Below are 16719 nucleotides of genomic sequence, written 5' to 3'. Positions count from 1 at the left end.
GCTACAGGGCTCAACACTGCACTTGATTAAAGGTTGAGAGTCAAAGGTAAGTAAGACATTTATATCAATACTATGGAACAGAAATGTGACACATGTCTTGACTTTGCTATAACATGTTTTTGGGGAAAGTTTTAGTGATATACTTCACAAGTATATCATGTTCCTTGTAATGATATAATGTTTTGCTTTGTTGCTGGGTTTGAAGAGCATAGACCCTGACTGACCCGAGTCTCCTTTGGACTCCAAACCCACCCTTGGTAAAAGCCATTTTTGATTCAATACAAAAAATCTTTAATCATGACCATAACACACGAAACTTAAGTCAGGACTTGGAGTAAAATTATGCTATTTTATCTACAGTTTTATGTACATTTTTAAGAGGTTAACGGTATTTGCATACTAAAGACACAGATTACAGAGAAAATACTGTCATAGTACTATCTACCTTGTCATCCTGATGGCTAATGTACTGTAATGCATGAAAAGATGTGACCAAAGTTCTGTTTTGTAAATCTGTAACAGGTATAAAAATGGGTGATGCTGCCATGAAAGAGTTTGGGGCTGCTGCTCCTTATCTGAGAAAGTCAGATAAGGAGCGTCTGGAAGCCCAAACGCGCCCCTTCGACATGAAGAAGGAGTGCTTCGTCCCTGACCCCGAGGTTGAGTACGTCAAGGCTTCCATTACAAGTCGTGATGGTGACAAAGTCACTGCTGACACTGAATTTGGAAAGGTAATACATTTTAAGTTCTGCAAGAGATTACAGATTTCTACAGCTGCATTTGGTCAGATTTTGGTGAGTGTGACTGTAAAATGCGTCGTTTTCTTTTGTAGACTGTCACAGTGAAGGACTGCGATGTGCACCCTCAAAATCCACCAAAGTTTGATAAAATTGAGGACATGGCGATGTTCACCTTCCTCCATGAGCCCGCTGTGCTGTTTAACCTCAAAGAGCGTTACGCTGCATGGATGATTTACGTAAGACAGCTGCTAAATTGATACATTTCCTCCATTCATGAGACAGCTCAGCATCTGAAGCCACTCTCATCTGTCCCTCAATATGGCAGACCTACTCTGGGCTGTTCTGTGTGACTGTCAACCCCTACAAGTGGCTGCCAGTCTACAACCAGGAAGTGGTTGTTGCCTACAGAGGAAAGAAGAGAAGTGAAGCTCCCCCTCATATCTTCTCCATCTCTGACAATGCCTACCAGTACATGCTGTCAGGTGAATAATCTATTTAAGCTTTCATCTTGTTTGAATATTCAATTTTGATGTCATTGCATTTTTTGACTGATAATGTGAAAAATCTCTCATACTGACAGACAGAGAAAACCAGTCAATCCTCATCACGTAAGTCACACAGCCAACAAAAACCTCTCCAGTAGTTATTGGTCACAGATATTGGCCTAAAACTTTCTGTCTCTGTTCCACTCAGTGGAGAATCCGGTGCTGGAAAGACTGTCAACACTAAGCGTGTCATTCAGTACTTTGCCAGCATCGCGGCTGTACCAGGTGGGAAGAAAGATCAAGCAGCTGAGAAGAAGGTCTGTGTTACAACATGTATTTCAGAATATTTCACAAAGTATCATTTGTAAAGCACAATTACACTTAAAGATAATTTCTAAAAGGTGAAACACACTTTGGAATTTTATATATTTGGCGCTGAACCTGAAGTTATGTCTTTATTTAACAAAATCAGGGCACCCTGGAGGATCAAATCATCCAGGCTAACCCTGCTCTGGAGGCCTTTGGGAACGCCAAGACCATCAGGAATGACAACTCCTCCAGATTTGTGAGTGTGGGACTGCAAATTGTAATTTCTAAACTGAGTGAATTAAATGGAATATAATGAGTGGCATTCATTCTCTTAGGGTAAATTTATTCGCATTCATTTTGACAACCGAGGAAAGCTGGCATCTGCTGATATTGAAACTTGTAAGTAACGTGGTTTATGTGAAAAATTTGAAGGTGTCATCTGTAAACCTATCCATATAGCACAGTAACAACTGATTTCTCAATTACTCTCAAAACAGACCTTTTGGAGAAGTCTCGTGTAACCTACCAGCTCAAAGCTGAGAGGGACTACCACATTTTCTACCAGATCCTATCTCAGGCAAAGCCTGAACTTCTGGGTATATATCTGAAACAATTACTGTAAATCTCAAGAACCATCAACACTGAGAATTACTACTGTCTTTGAACATAGTGAGATATTTCACATTTTTTCATTCCCTCCTTAGAAATGTTGCTTATTACCAACAACCCCTATGACTACGCCTTCATCTCCCAAGGAGAGACAACAGTACAGTCCATCAATGATTCTGAAGAGCTGATGGCCACTGATGTGAGTTGAATCTTCAAATCCCAGTCAAAAGTGAATTTAGAAATCAATTTTTACAATGCCAGAAATGATTTTTATCATGCATTATCTTTTTCAGGATGCCTTTGATGTGCTGGGCTTCATTCAAGAGGAGAAGAATGGCATTTACAAGCTGACCGGTGCCATCATGCATCACGGCAACATGAAGTTTAAGCAGAAGCAGCGAGAGGAGCAGGCAGAGGCTGATGGCACTGAGGGTGAGAGGATTTTGGAAAAGAAACTACAGACAATTGTGCTAAAGAAATCAATTATGAAAGAGTGATGAGGACAATGAAAGGTCGTGATGACCTTGATGAATTACCACAAAAATTTCTCAACAGATGCTGACAAAGTAGCTTATCTGATGGGCCTGAACTCTGCTGACCTCATCAAAGGTCTCTGTCACCCAAGAGTCAAAGTAGGAAATGAGTGGGTCACCAAGGGACAAAATGTCGCTCAGGTAATGAGTTGTAGGGAACCCTCTGAGGATAGTTTGATAAAATATAAAGTTCAGTTTTAAAAATATTTCTAATGATTTTCTTCCCAAGGTGTACTATGCTGTTGGTGCACTGTCTAAGGCAGTGTATGAAAAGATGTTTCTGTGGATGGTGGTGAGAATCAACCAATCCCTGGACACTAAGCAGCCCCGCCAGTATTTTATTGGTGTGCTGGACATCGCTGGATTTGAGATCTTTGATGTGAGTTTTAAAAGAACAAATATTACTGTATTCTTTGGTGTAAGGAGAAGTCATTAAGCCTGGTTGTACTGTGGACTATTTGATTGCAGTTCAACACCTTTGAGCAGCTGTGCATCAACTTCACAAATGAAAAACTGCAACAGTTTTTCAACCACCACATGTTTGTGCTGGAGCAGGAAGAGTACAAGAAAGAGGGCATTGAATGGACATTCATTGATTTTGGCATGGACTTGCAGGCCTGTATTGACCTGATTGAAAAGGTGAGTTATGAAGTACCATAAACTACTGTATCAGGGCATTGGCATTTAAGTATGTTACTGCATTGTTAATTCCACTTTAAAGACCTGCCATGACATTTGTCTTCATACTGTAATGATTTTTACAGCCCTTGGGTATCATGTCCATCCTTGAAGAGGAGTGCATGTTTCCCAAAGCCTCTGATGCCACCTTTAAAGCTAAGCTCTATGACAACCATCTGGGGAAATCAAACAACTTCCAGAAGCCCAGAGTTGTCAAAGGAAAACCAGAGGCCCATTTTGCCCTGATGCACTACGCTGGAACTGTTGATTATAATATCAACAACTGGCTGGTGAAGAACAAAGATCCTCTGAATGAGACTGTTGTCGCACTGTACCAGAAGTCGACTCTCAAGCTGTTAGCTTTGCTCTTTGCAAATTATGCTGGAGCAGATTCAGGTTTGTATTTATAAAGGAGATAATAAGGATTATCAATGTGTCATGTGGAAGAGTTGTAAAAAGGTAGAACTGTGGAATGAAGAAGCTTTTAATATATATGAAAAATGTCTATTTTTCTTCATTTGCTTGCCATGTCATTTGTACTATTTAAAACAATCTAACAACATATCTTCTGTATATTTTTTTTATATCACATTTAGTTCAAGAGACTAGTGGGAAGGGCAAAGGTGGTGGGAGCAAGAAGAAAGGTTCATCCTTCCAAACGGTATCAGCCTTACACAGGGTAAGATCATTCTAATTCAGTTTGTGAAACATTAGCTAATTAAGAGATTCTTCTCAGATTAAAGACAGTGTCCTCGAAGTCCTTAACCATATGGAATTATATTGTTTATATTCATAATGGTGCTGTCATGGCAATGGCAACAGGAAATCAATTCTGACCTCTGTGGTACACTCACAGGAGAACCTGAACAAGCTGATGACCAACTTGAGGTCTACTCACCCTCACTTTGTACGCTGCATCATCCCCAATGAGACCAAGACTCCTGGGGCCATGGAGAATCCTCTGGTGATGCACCAGCTGCGCTGCAACGGTGTGCTGGAAGGCATCAGGATCTGCAGAAAGGGCTTCCCCAACAGGATCCTCTACGGAGATTTCAAACAGAGGTATCTGTCAGATATACAAATGGGTGACAAATTAAAGAAAAAAAACATCAAGTCTTGTTGAAGGTGGACAACCAGAGCAGCTTCAAGGTGAACTCTCATAGATTCTCCAAGTCTTCACACCATTCTACTAAGATATTCCCTTATTCCCACATTTTGATGATGTGGTGAAGAGCACAGTCTAACATGTTGGCCCAAAACTCTAATAGGTGTTCAACTGGGTTGTTATCTAGTGACTGTGAAGGCCACAGCATACAATTCACATAATTTTCAGACTCATCAATCTGTTCAGTGAATCTTCATGCCCTGTATGCATTTGTTAGGTTTCTCCACTGAACTCATTTGTTGTCATTTTTCACCCAACAATAGATTCTATTTTTAGTGATAGTCACTGAGTTGGGCATATTTTGGGAATGATATTTCATTAAACTTGAAATACTGAAAAAACTGAAAACTGAAACGATCTTTCATCTTCATGATGAAGATACCGCATTTTGAATCCAAGTGCTATCCCTGAGGGACAATTCATTGATAACAAGAAGGCTTCTGAGAAACTGTTGGGTTCTCTGGATATTGACCACAACCAGTACAAACTGGGCCACACTAAGGTAAGTAAATTGGTGAAATACATTCTAGCATACATATTATAAAGCATATATATTTCTGCCTCATTGTGGTAAGGAACTGTGCAGAGTGAAACTGGATTTTAGGTTATTATGGTTTTCCATTGACTACAATTCTTAACCATGGACAAAAATTGGATATCACTTTGTTCAGCTAATTCTGCTTTCATTCACAATAATACCATCTATGTGATAACACAAACAAACGTGTCTATAACAAGCTGCAGATAAGGGATCATCTTCAACATACACACTCACACTCGCCTTCAATGTGCATGCCACTGATGATCTCATCTACATGCAAAAAACAGGTCTTCTTCAAAGCTGGGTTACTTGGTCTGCTGGAGGAGATGCGAGATGACCGTTTAGCTCTAATTATCACCAGAATCCAGGCAAGGTCACGAGGTGTTCTGGCAAGAATTGAATTCCAGAAGATTGTCGAACGGAGGTACATGCAGTAATCAATCCCAACCTCTTATGCATAAGCAGACGATAAAGTTTCATTTGCATCAAATAACAAGCACAGCACATTCAGACAATGGGCTCATGATACAGAATGTCATTATTTTAAGTGTAAATGAAATAAGTGCTTGTATTGCTCTCCTCAATACTTTTATGAATCAATATCCACAGGGATGCACTACTTGTGATCCAGTGGAACATCCGTGCTTTCATGGGGGTCAAGAATTGGCCCTGGATGAAGATGTATTTCAAGATTAAACCTCTGTTGAAGTCAGCAGAGACTGAGAAGGAGATGGCCAACATGAAAGAAGAGTTTGGAAAACTCAAAGAGGCTTATGCAAAATCTGAAGCCCGCAGGAAGGAACTTGAAGAAAAAATGGTCACTCTTCTCCAAGAGAAAAATGACCTGCAGCTCCAAGTTCAATCCGTACGTTCAAACACTGTTTCTGACTGCATTCCAATTAATATCAACATTAAACCAGGACTACTTACGCTTTATGACATGCTTTATGGTCTTAATAACAGGAACAAGACAATCTCTGTGATGCTGAAGAAAGATGTGAGGGGTTGATAAAGAGCAAGATTCAGCTGGAGGCAAAGCTCAAAGAGCTGACAGAAAGACTGGAGGACGAGGAGGAGATGAATGCTGAGCTTACTGCGAAGAAGAGGAAGCTGGAAGATGAGTGTTCTGAGCTGAAGAAAGACATCGATGACTTAGAGTTAACTCTGGCTAAAGTGGAGAAAGAAAAGCATGCCACTGAGAACAAGGTGCCACAAACACAAATTACTGTGAAATTACTCTGTGTGTCCCAATTAACAATGGTGTTGGAGTCTGTTAAAAATTTCCACTGTCCACAGGTCAAGAACCTGACTGAGGAGATGGCTGCTTTGGAAGAGATCATCGCCAAGCTGACCAAGGAAAAGAAAGCCCTACAGGAAGCTCATCAGCAAACGCTGGATGATCTGCAGAGTGAAGAAGACAAAGTCAACACTCTGACCAAGGCCAAGGCTAAGCTGGAGCAGCAAGTGGACGATGTAAGGATTTACAAGATCAGGAGGATTTGTGTATAACAAATAAGAAATAAGTGAAAAAGAAGATTTTATAATATGTCTGCCCACAGCTTGAAGGATCCCTTGAGCAAGAGAAGAAAGTGCGTATGGACCTTGAGAGAGCAAAGCGGAAGCTTGAGGGGGACCTAAAATTATCTCAAGAGAGTATCATGGACCTGGAAAATGACAAGCAGCAACTTGAAGAGAGGCTGAAAAAGTAATATGAAAAGTGCACTTTTAAAAACTCAAATAGATTTTAAATTCTGTGCCGCCCAGTATGTTTTACTGTTTTTTTTTTTTTTTATCCACAGGAAAGATTTTGAAATCAGCCAACTCACTGGCAAAATAGAAGATGAACAAGCAATGAGTGCCCAGCTCCAGAAAAAATTGAAGGAGTTGCAGGTAATATTAAATAAGATGAAGAAAGTCAATTGGCTTGTGCAGGGATGTGACATTTGGCTAATTCCACAATTCATAGCCATTCAATGCAAAAACTGACTTTGATTTTGGTCTAGGCCCGCATTGAGGAGCTGGAGGAAGAGCTTGAAGCAGAGCGAGCTGCCAGAGCCAAGGTGGAGAAACAGAGAGCAGACTTGTCCAGAGAGATGGAGGAGATCAGTGAGAGGCTGGAGGAGGCTGGTGGAGCAACAGCTGCCCAGATTGAGATGAACAAGAAGAGGGAGGCTGAATTCCAGAAACTCCGCAGAGACCTTGAAGAGTCCACTCTGCAGCATGAAGCCACCACTGCCACACTCAGGAAGAAACAAGCTGACAGTGTTGCTGACCTGGGAGAGCAGATTGACAACCTGCAGAGAGTCAAGCAGAAACTGGAGAAGGAGAAGAGTGAGCTCAGACTGGAGCTGGATGATGTCATCTCCAATATGGAACATATCGTGAAGTCAAAAGTAAAATACTTTGTACTATCTTTTCTCCTCATTGCTTGATTGGTGTCTTACTTTGCTAGTTTAAGAGCATCACTCATTTTGAAGTAGTTTATTTGAAAGTGTTAAACTGCTTTTTGTTTTCAGAATAATTTGGAGAAAATGTGCAGGTCTCTAGAAGACCAGATGACTGAATATAAAACGAAGTCAGAAGAGGGCCAGCGTACCATCAATGACTTCAACATGCAGAAAGCAAAGCTTCAAACTGAGAATGGTATGCATTTGATTTGAACACTGTGTTTTGTTTGGCTTATTTTGAAGTACTCACTCTATTCTTCAAATTAGGTGAACTTGCAAGGCAGCTTGAGGAAAAGGATTCCCTTGTGTCTCAACTGACCAGAGGAAAACAATCCAACACTCAACAAATTGAAGACCTTAAAAGACAACTGGAGGAGGAAGTCAAGGTAGCAAACAAACAGCAATGAGGCCTCATTTTGTGTAGATTAAATGTTGGTACATGAGAGGCATTAAGATATGCTTTCATTTCAGGCCAAAAATGCATTAGCCCATGCAGTGCAGTCTTCTCGCCATGACTGTGACCTGCTCAGGGAGCAGTATGAGGAGGAGCAGGAGGCGAAGGCTGAACTGCAGCGCAGCATGTCCAAGGCCAACTCTGAGGTGGCTCAGTGGAGAACTAAGTACGAAACTGATGCCATCCAGAGAACTGAGGAGCTGGAGGAGGCCAAGTGAGTAAAATAAATTTTCACTCAAACAACCTTAGTTTAAAAGTTTAAAAGCAACGAATTTATAACTTATCCAATCATAATCCAGAAAGAAGTTGGCTCAGCGTCTGCAGGAGGCTGAGGAAGCTGTTGAAGCGGTGAACGCTAAATGTTCCTCTCTGGAGAAGACCAAACACAGGCTGCAGAATGAGATTGAAGATCTCATGGTGGATGTGGAGAGGTCTAACGCTGCTGCTGCTGCTCTGGACAAGAAGCAAAGAAACTTTGACAAGGTTGGGTTTACAATACATACTGTATGGCAATTTTGCTCTTTCAGATGAAAAATTTAAATGTAACGACCTTCAAGCAGACACATTTCAAATCCTTTATCTAAAATGTGAACTGTCTCTCAGGTTTTGGCAGAATGGAAACAGAAGTATGAGGAGTCTCAGACTGAGCTGGAAAGCTCTCAGAAGGACGCCAGATCTCTGAGCACTGAGCTCTTCAAACTGAAGAATTCCTATGAAGAATCTCTGGAACATCTGGAGACCATGAAGAGAGAGAATAAGAATCTGCAGGGTAAGAGTAACATCAGTTTACAGCTCTACTGCAGAATTTGCTCCAAGTGACGAAGCCACTTACAATGTTACACTTTGTTTCTCAGAGGAAATATCTGACCTCACTGAGCAAATTGGGGAGAGTGGAAAGAGTATTCATGAGCTTGAGAAGATTCGAAAACAGCTGGAACAAGAGAAGTCTGAGATACAAACTGCCCTGGAGGAAGCAGAGGTATGCTGAAAGTGCTGCCGCTGGACGTCACAAACTCACATTTTCTGGCCATTAGCAATAACCGGTCAAATATTTGATTTTCAATACATATTTTCTTATAGGCCTCACTGGAGCATGAGGAAGGGAAGATTCTCAGAGTCCAGCTTGAATTCAACCAGGTTAAGGCTGATATTGAGCGCAAGCTGGCCGAGAAAGATGAAGAGATGGAGCAAGCAAAGAGAAACCAACAGCGAACTGTGGATACTCTGCAGAGCTCTCTTGAGGCTGAGACTCGCAGCAGGAATGAGGCCCTCCGTCTGAAGAAGAAGATGGAGGGAGACCTCAATGAGATGGAGATCCAGCTTAGCCAGGCCAACAGGCAGGCAGCTGAGGCCCAGAAACAACTGAAGGCTGTTCATTCGCATCTAAAGGTATGTACTTTATTTCAAAAAGGACTCCCCGGGCACATTATGTTCTCATTTGATTGTGCTCACTTTACAATAAATATGGCACTCCTCCAGGATGCTCAGCTCCAGCTTGATGACTCTCTGCGAGCCAATGATGATCTTAAAGAGAACATTGCCATTGTTGAGAGACGTAACAACCTGCTTCAGGCTGAAGTGGAGGAGCTCAGGGTTGCTCTGGAGCAAACTGAGAGAAGTCGTAAACTTGCTGAGCAAGAGCTGCTGGATGTTAGTGAGAGGGTGCAGCTGCTGCACTCACAGGTGAGACACATTATCAATACATTCTCACATGTTTGTTTTACTGTTTCCAAATTCACATTCTACTCTATTTATGTAAAACTAGAACACCAGCCTATTAAACCAAAAGAAGAAGCTGGAGGCTGACACATCCCAGCTTCAGACTGAAGTGGAGGAAGCAGTGCAGGAGTGCAGAAACGCAGAGGAAAAGGCCAAGAAGGCCATTACTGATGCTGCCATGATGGCAGAGGAGCTGAAGAAAGAGCAGGACACCAGCGCTCACCTGGAGCGTATGAAGAAGAACATGGAGCAAACCATCAAAGATCTGCAGCACCGTCTGGATGAAGCTGAACAGATCGCCATGAAGGGAGGCAAGAAGCAGGTGCAGAAGCTCGAGGCCAGGGTGAGTATAAGCTGGATCTTTGGCAGTTAAACATAAATTGCTGCTCTATGTCAAGTACAGAAGCATTGGCCGACTTTTTGCATCCTTAATCCTGCAGGTCAGGGAACTTGAAAATGAGGTAGAGAGTGAACAAAAAAAGGCAAGTGATGCTGTAAAAGGAGTACGAAAGTATGAAAGACGCATCAAGGAGCTTACCTATCAGGTAACTATTACATTACAAATTTGGCCAAACATGCTGTGTTTTTACAATGCCCATCTTGATAAGCTCAAGTAATCAGATTTCCCCAGATAACCTTTGACCAGTGTCAAAGGTCAGTAAATCATATTCAGTTTCAAAATACACACACATTTTTATTTGATGTTTTTGCACATCTCAGACAGAAGAGGACCGTAAAAATCTAGTCCGTCTTCAAGATTTGGTGGACAAGCTGCAGCTAAAGGTCAAATCCTATAAGAAGTCTGCTGAGGAGGCTGTAAGTACTGTGAAATTCAAATGCAAACTTTGTTTGAACCAGAGAAACTATGCATCATCTAATCAGGTATATTGTATAATATATACGGTGTTTCTGTTGTACAGGAGGAACAGGCCAACAATAATCTGACCAAGTTTCGTAAGATTCAGCATGAGCTTGATGAAGCAGAAGAGAGAGCTGACATTGCTGAGTCTCAGGTCAACAAGCTACGTGCCAAGAGCCGTGATGTGGGCTCAAAGGTCAGTATACACCTACTGTGCATACATTAAAAAAAAAGGAAGTCCTCCTATACTTTCTTATGTCCCTGCACAAATAGAAATGTTACCTAGCAGTGTATAGCACATATACTGTATAACAATGAGACACTGGTCTTGTACGAGGTCATTGGCTATTGTTATTACTACATTTAGAATAATCCTCTGAGGGGTCTAAAGGGCAAATAATATGGGGATACTGGATACCATCACCATTGTAACATATGGGTTGAAAATACATCTCAGTATTTATATTGTATTTTCTTTCTTTTGTTTCAGAAAGGACATGATGAAGAGTGAAGTTCTCTCAATTTTTTTTTCTGAGGCACCTGTTGCCTGTGTAATGGTGTCTCCCTAAATATGTTTTGAGTTCAGTAGAATAAATTTATGTGCATCTGAACCATTTCCTGACTTTTCACTGACAAAGGCTCTAGTGGTTCATAAACTTGAGTTATTTCTCCAAAGAATTAAACAAATGAATACATTTTTTAAATAAATTGAGAAAAGAAATGGTGACATGAAGATAATGATAAACAATGAATAAATAAGTGAAAAGTACAATTACAAAGAAGAAAGTCTAAGGATATGTGTTTAATTGCCAAATGTATCTTTTAATGTGAATGAAGAACTGCATTTTAAGAAAGATCTGTGTGCTAAATATTGACACATATTAGAAGGTTGGTGGTTTGATCCCTGGCGTCAGCAGTCTGTGTGTTGAAGTATCCTCCATTGTATAAATGTGTGTGTGAGTGGGTGAATGCAGACTTTGAGTAGTTGTCAGACTACAAAAGAGCAATATATAAATACAGTCCATTTACCAGTGCTGAAGTTATAGGCCCTTTTTTGTTTTTATTTACATAATGCACAAGTGTCCAGCACATTTCACCTTCAACCAGATATCTGTAGGAACTAGTGGACTCAGTGCTTGTTCCAAAATAAATGGCAAATCAACATTGAAAAAAGATAAAATGTCTAAAGCTTTCAAATTTGAAGTTGAGTCACTGACAGCTGAAATCAACAAACAGAGAAACAACAGCAGAGAAACTGGCTGCTTTGCTCATAACATTACCTTCCACATTTTCATGAAACAATGTCAGACTGCGAGGTGGGCAGTCACCTACACAGAGGATAAAAGTGGTGCTGTTTTACATAGTGATGTAGGCAAGTAATAGAAGAAAAGGCTGGACTGCAGACAAGGCGTTTAAGGTGGCTCATATCAGTGTTTTCTGTCGGAAAGAAAAACTTCCTTTAATGCAGAGTTTGGGCTTTAACTTTGCAAATGTTTTACAAGTACAGAAAAGCCATATAACACACTGAAGGAAAGGGAAAAACCATATGCATAATATGACCTCTTTAACAAATTCTGCTGAAGGAAAAATGAATCCTGATCCTGATACGCATATATTTAATTCATTCATTTATTGATGCATAACCCAAGAATAGCAGGAATCATACAAGTACAACCTCAGCAAATATGCTGAAGTGCTTCCAGTGCTACATTTAGAAACAATATGAGGTGAAGAAAGAGTTTCTGTTTTTATCAGTTAATTATCTGTATTCATATTATTTAATGTGTAAAAGAAGGTACATGTATTTGGTAAATGAGTCTTGTTCAACAGTTAACCCTTACATACTGATAACACCTTCTGTACTATTTTAAAATTGATAATATTCTACAGCTGGTAAATATTTTGTAAGGTGTCTTTTCCCTTGGAGCATTTCTTTCAGGCATTACACCTTTTTTTTTTTGCAATATGTTTAAAATAAAAACGAATACAGCATTTCTCTAAATCAGTATCGATGAACTGAATCAATGTTTTGGGGGAAATGTTTTTAAATGCATTTCAAGTTTCCGGATTTTAATCAGATTGTAAAAGATACTGAAAGAGAATCGAGAATCTTCACAAGTGACCATGTGATAAGGAGAACAAACTGCAGAATGTTGCTTCTAGTGCACTACTTCACAAATCACAGTTTATAAAAGCTTTTTCTGGGAAGAAGCCTCCACTGCACAGGGCATATAGCATTTTGAGTTTTCAGTAGCCCTTAAGCAAAAGGGGAACATTTGGGATTATTAGAAGAGGATGTGGGTAGCTAGCATAAACAATATGGATGCCTTCAGAACAGTAGTGGATACACAGTGTATGAGAAGAAATATGAGAAGGATGTAATACCTACAAAGGACATATAAATATGAATCTCACCAATCACCCATTTAAAACTGCTAAAATAGTAATGCTGTAGTGTGAACTAATGATAAATGAAATATTTTATTGTTGGATTACGCTTATGCAAGGTAGTTGCAACTGAAAAATAACCATCTATTCATTATCCAAAATCTTTTAATTACTAATTTTGGACATAGAAAATTGGAGATCATCCATTGACGATGAAAACCTTCGCTTTTCACAATTTTATAACTCGTAATGTTTCACTCCACGTTGATAAGATGACAGACTAAAATGTCAAAGATCTAAACCAGACAAATTTAAATTACTAACCTTCATATTAGTAGTGCATTTCAGTCTTTGGAAAGCAGTATCTTCTTTTCAAAGGCAGATGAGGGGAGGCTATCTGGAACACAGAGAGGATACAGACTTGACAAAGATGTCTGACTGACTGCAGATAATCTGGATTTGGTGTGTTCAGGGTTAGAGTTCTACAAGGCAGACCTACGATTCAAGAAACACCATTTCATCAATCAAAATAGGACTGTAAGACTATATTATGGCTACATCAAATCTTAAAAAATAAAAATAGACAATCCAAGTTTTAAATGGTCAACAGTACCTTTTCATTATTTCACCATGTCCTGGTCATTGCCTCATGAGAAGAAAAGCAGTAATCAGGAGGAGAGTCCACACAGCAGTCCACAGTCTAAACCAGTGCGTGGAAGACAAGCCAAGAGAACATCAAGTCCTCACCTCCACCAGAGCTCAACACCCCCTTAGAAGTGACCTTTCACAACAACAAAGAACAAATACTAACAATAGCTTTGTTGGCTCTGGTTTCAAACTTAAGTCAGGCAAGGTGCCTCACACCTTCCCTTGTGTGTTCATGTGATTGTAAAAGTCAGAGACACAAGGACTGTGGACAGCTGGGAATGAGACCTTTACTGGACTGCTGAGTGCTCTGCAAGGGCCTGGAATACACTGAGGGACAAGTAAAGGAGATGTCAATTCTAGTGCAGAGGCAATAAGGGACAAGACCTGGTGAGATGTGATGTGATAGAGAGGAAGACAGCTGAGATTCCAGTTGCATTATTAGCCAGCATGCTGTGTAAGACTTCATTTGTATCGGCGAGTTTCACCATACCCATGTTTAACTTTTGTGTTAGAAAGCTTATGATTGCAATCACCCATGGTAGATTGGTAAGTTGATTTGCCTTATTGTCTTTGAGAGTATGACACACTTAAGTTCTTTTAAAATCTGGGGTGAATACAGATTCCTTTACCATATTCTTGTGTATAAGTGATATAGTATCCGATATCAAACTATGCAAAGCACATACAGTACATAATTGCTTTCTCATGGGTTTGTCACCTGTTGCTGCTGGTCAAAGAAAAAATAAAAATGTGTCCTGACTACCTGCGTCACAAGCTGTCCCCAAGCTGTCCTCTGAACCACCAAACCCCCAAAGGCAGCCAGCAGGAATTTCACAAGTTATCTTTGTGCTCAAGGATAAAGACAAGAAAACAATGCCATGTCAACAGAAGCAGGACAAGGGCATTCACAGCAGGCAGCTTTTGGAATGAGGCCTAGAGAACACAACAATATGAATTTATTTCAGTTGCATACATAGGTATCTTGTATATGAAGGTTTTTGTTTTTCTAAAAAAGAAATGATCGGAATTCACTCGGATTTCTAAGACTCAATGAGAGGGATAATACAATGAAAAAATGAATTAAACAAAAATCTGAGATCTAAAAATCAGAATCTCTGACCTTGAAATGATCTGTTCCTCAAAATCCAGTATTCTTTATTTACAACCAATAAAAGACAAGGGGAAAAAGGGCACAGCAACAAACTACATTCTGAAAAAAATAGTTAGTTTTATGATAATTAATACTGCCAGTATAGATAACAGAGAAGATAACATCATCTGCAAAGCCTGGAATGCACACGTAACTTTTTACCACCCTTATCCTGATGACTGTTTAATGGTGGTATGGCGACAATTCCTAAATTTACAGCTATAAAATACAAACAAAATGAACTGAATAAAATTAACTTAAGTTGTTTAATTTCTGACAAAAAAACCAAACTGTACAACACATTTTACATCCTGGGTCATAATGCAACATCTGAAAACTCAATCACTCTAACACACACACACACACACACACACACACACACACACACGCACGTGCCATAATGCAACATCTGAAAACTCAATCACTCTCTCTAACACACACACACGCACGCACGCACGCACGCATGCACGCACGTGCTTTTGTGAATGGCACAAAAGCATAAATTAAGAATCATTTCAATACCTGAGTGAATACATACACAGGTACACCAACAACACTTGTGCAGTTATACGAATCTGACATCAAAGGTAATAACTCATCCAAATGCAGAATGCGAGCAGGAATAAAAAAACTTCATGGCTTTGTTACTATGAAACAGTGGTATCTTTAATGTTGCATTCACAAGCAGACAGCAGACGGCTCATGTTGTTTCATGCCCTATTAGTTAATTTTATGTAATGCAAAGGCCTTGACCACAATGTTGGATACTCCCTATAAAAGATTGATAGGTGAGAGTGTACTCTAGCCCTTGTCACATTCAATTGCCTAGGTTAGTGGATGAACTGGAGGGACTGTGGGTCTTGCAGATATGGTATGGTATCGGTACTGGCTCATGAGAGCATACTATCCTACAGATTTATAGTTTGAACTATTTCAACTGTCTCTTTACTAATCTTTATTGATTACCAAGCATGTGGGCCTTTGACTCCAAAATCAAAGAAAATATTTAAATATATAATTATTCAGGTGGAGAGAGGTCTTGCTCAGTTCCAGCTCATTAAACACGGTCTCTCTGAAAAGGTCAGCTCAAGTACATTTATGTATGTTAACGTAATATGAACATGAGTTGGATTGCATGGTCTCTGAATATTTCTATTGTTGGTAAAGAAAAAAATTAAACAATGCCAAGTGACCAGGGTTAGACTTAGGGCATATATCTGTGAACAGTGGTGAGTGATAATAAAGGGATTTCACAGCTGTGACCTTGGCCTTGTCTTGCATCTCTGTAGACAACAGCTGCAGCTCTTTATTCTCCCTCTTGAAATGTATTTCACACCCTATCACTTGACAGACTATTGTTGAACTTTAGATCATGAGATGTTTGATGTCCCATAAATCCTGCTGGCTTGCAACTACTTTATTTAGTTTGAGTATAGAGGCAGGCTATGATAAAGCATGTATGCCATAAATAAGACATACATCATCATAAAGCACAGTGGATCTATCTTCTAAGCAACAAACAGCCATTAATATAAGCAGATGCATTAATGTGTTTCCTCTTGAGATTTTCAGTGCCAAGACAGGAAAGTATTTTTGCCTAGTTAGTGCTGTTACAGAGCACAGTGTACAGCAGTTCCTGTAATGTCGGTACAAATTAAAAATTAATTGAATCAGGATTGATTCAAGATTATCAGTTAGTGTTATACTTGGAATGGATTTATCTACTTTCTTTACTGTCATCATGTCCGAATAAGTTTTGTCAATCACTGATTTATGTAATATATTCAACAAACAAAGAAACTTTGAATAATTACATTTCCAGCATGAAGTCAACTGCCACTGCCACTCTGACTGTTCATTACTATTCCCAAACAACTTCATATAACTGGGACAAAAGAGAATTAGTTGATCGACTGTAGCCTGTCCCTGTTCCCCCACCTCCTGCCTTCCCCTTTCTTTGTCATATCCCGTCTGGCGTATTAGTCTGTCGTTCA

General features: G+C 39.8%; 1 protein-coding gene across 1 annotated transcript; it reads left to right on the top strand.

Moving 5' to 3' along the window:
• LOC139338445 (myosin-7-like) lies at window positions 1-11050 on the top strand. Its single transcript, XM_070973437.1, has 39 exons — window positions 1-46; window positions 206-257; window positions 523-731; window positions 833-976; window positions 1066-1222; window positions 1321-1348; window positions 1434-1542; window positions 1698-1790; window positions 1870-1933; window positions 2032-2130; window positions 2239-2342; window positions 2437-2575; window positions 2699-2817; window positions 2906-3055; window positions 3145-3315; window positions 3441-3750; window positions 3951-4033; window positions 4211-4416; window positions 4898-5021; window positions 5348-5484; window positions 5670-5925; window positions 6024-6266; window positions 6357-6533; window positions 6620-6765; window positions 6860-6950; window positions 7064-7453; window positions 7577-7703; window positions 7775-7893; window positions 7979-8175; window positions 8261-8444; window positions 8565-8730; window positions 8816-8940; window positions 9042-9350; window positions 9441-9644; window positions 9727-10023; window positions 10121-10225; window positions 10401-10496; window positions 10601-10735; window positions 11030-11050. Exons 3-39 carry the CDS (start codon window positions 531-533, stop codon window positions 11048-11050), a joined length of 5826 nt encoding a protein of 1941 aa, XP_070829538.1. The 5' UTR covers window positions 1-46; window positions 206-257; window positions 523-530.
• Window positions 11051-16719: the final 5669 nt, after the last annotated feature.

The sequence above is a fragment of the Chaetodon trifascialis genome, chromosome 11 (genome assembly GCF_039877785.1).
Source record: "Chaetodon trifascialis isolate fChaTrf1 chromosome 11, fChaTrf1.hap1, whole genome shotgun sequence".
Taxonomy (NCBI): Eukaryota; Metazoa; Chordata; class Actinopteri; order Chaetodontiformes; family Chaetodontidae; genus Chaetodon; species Chaetodon trifascialis.
Note: the sequence above shows the minus strand (reverse complement) of the source record. Positions and strands in the feature narration are given on the sequence as shown.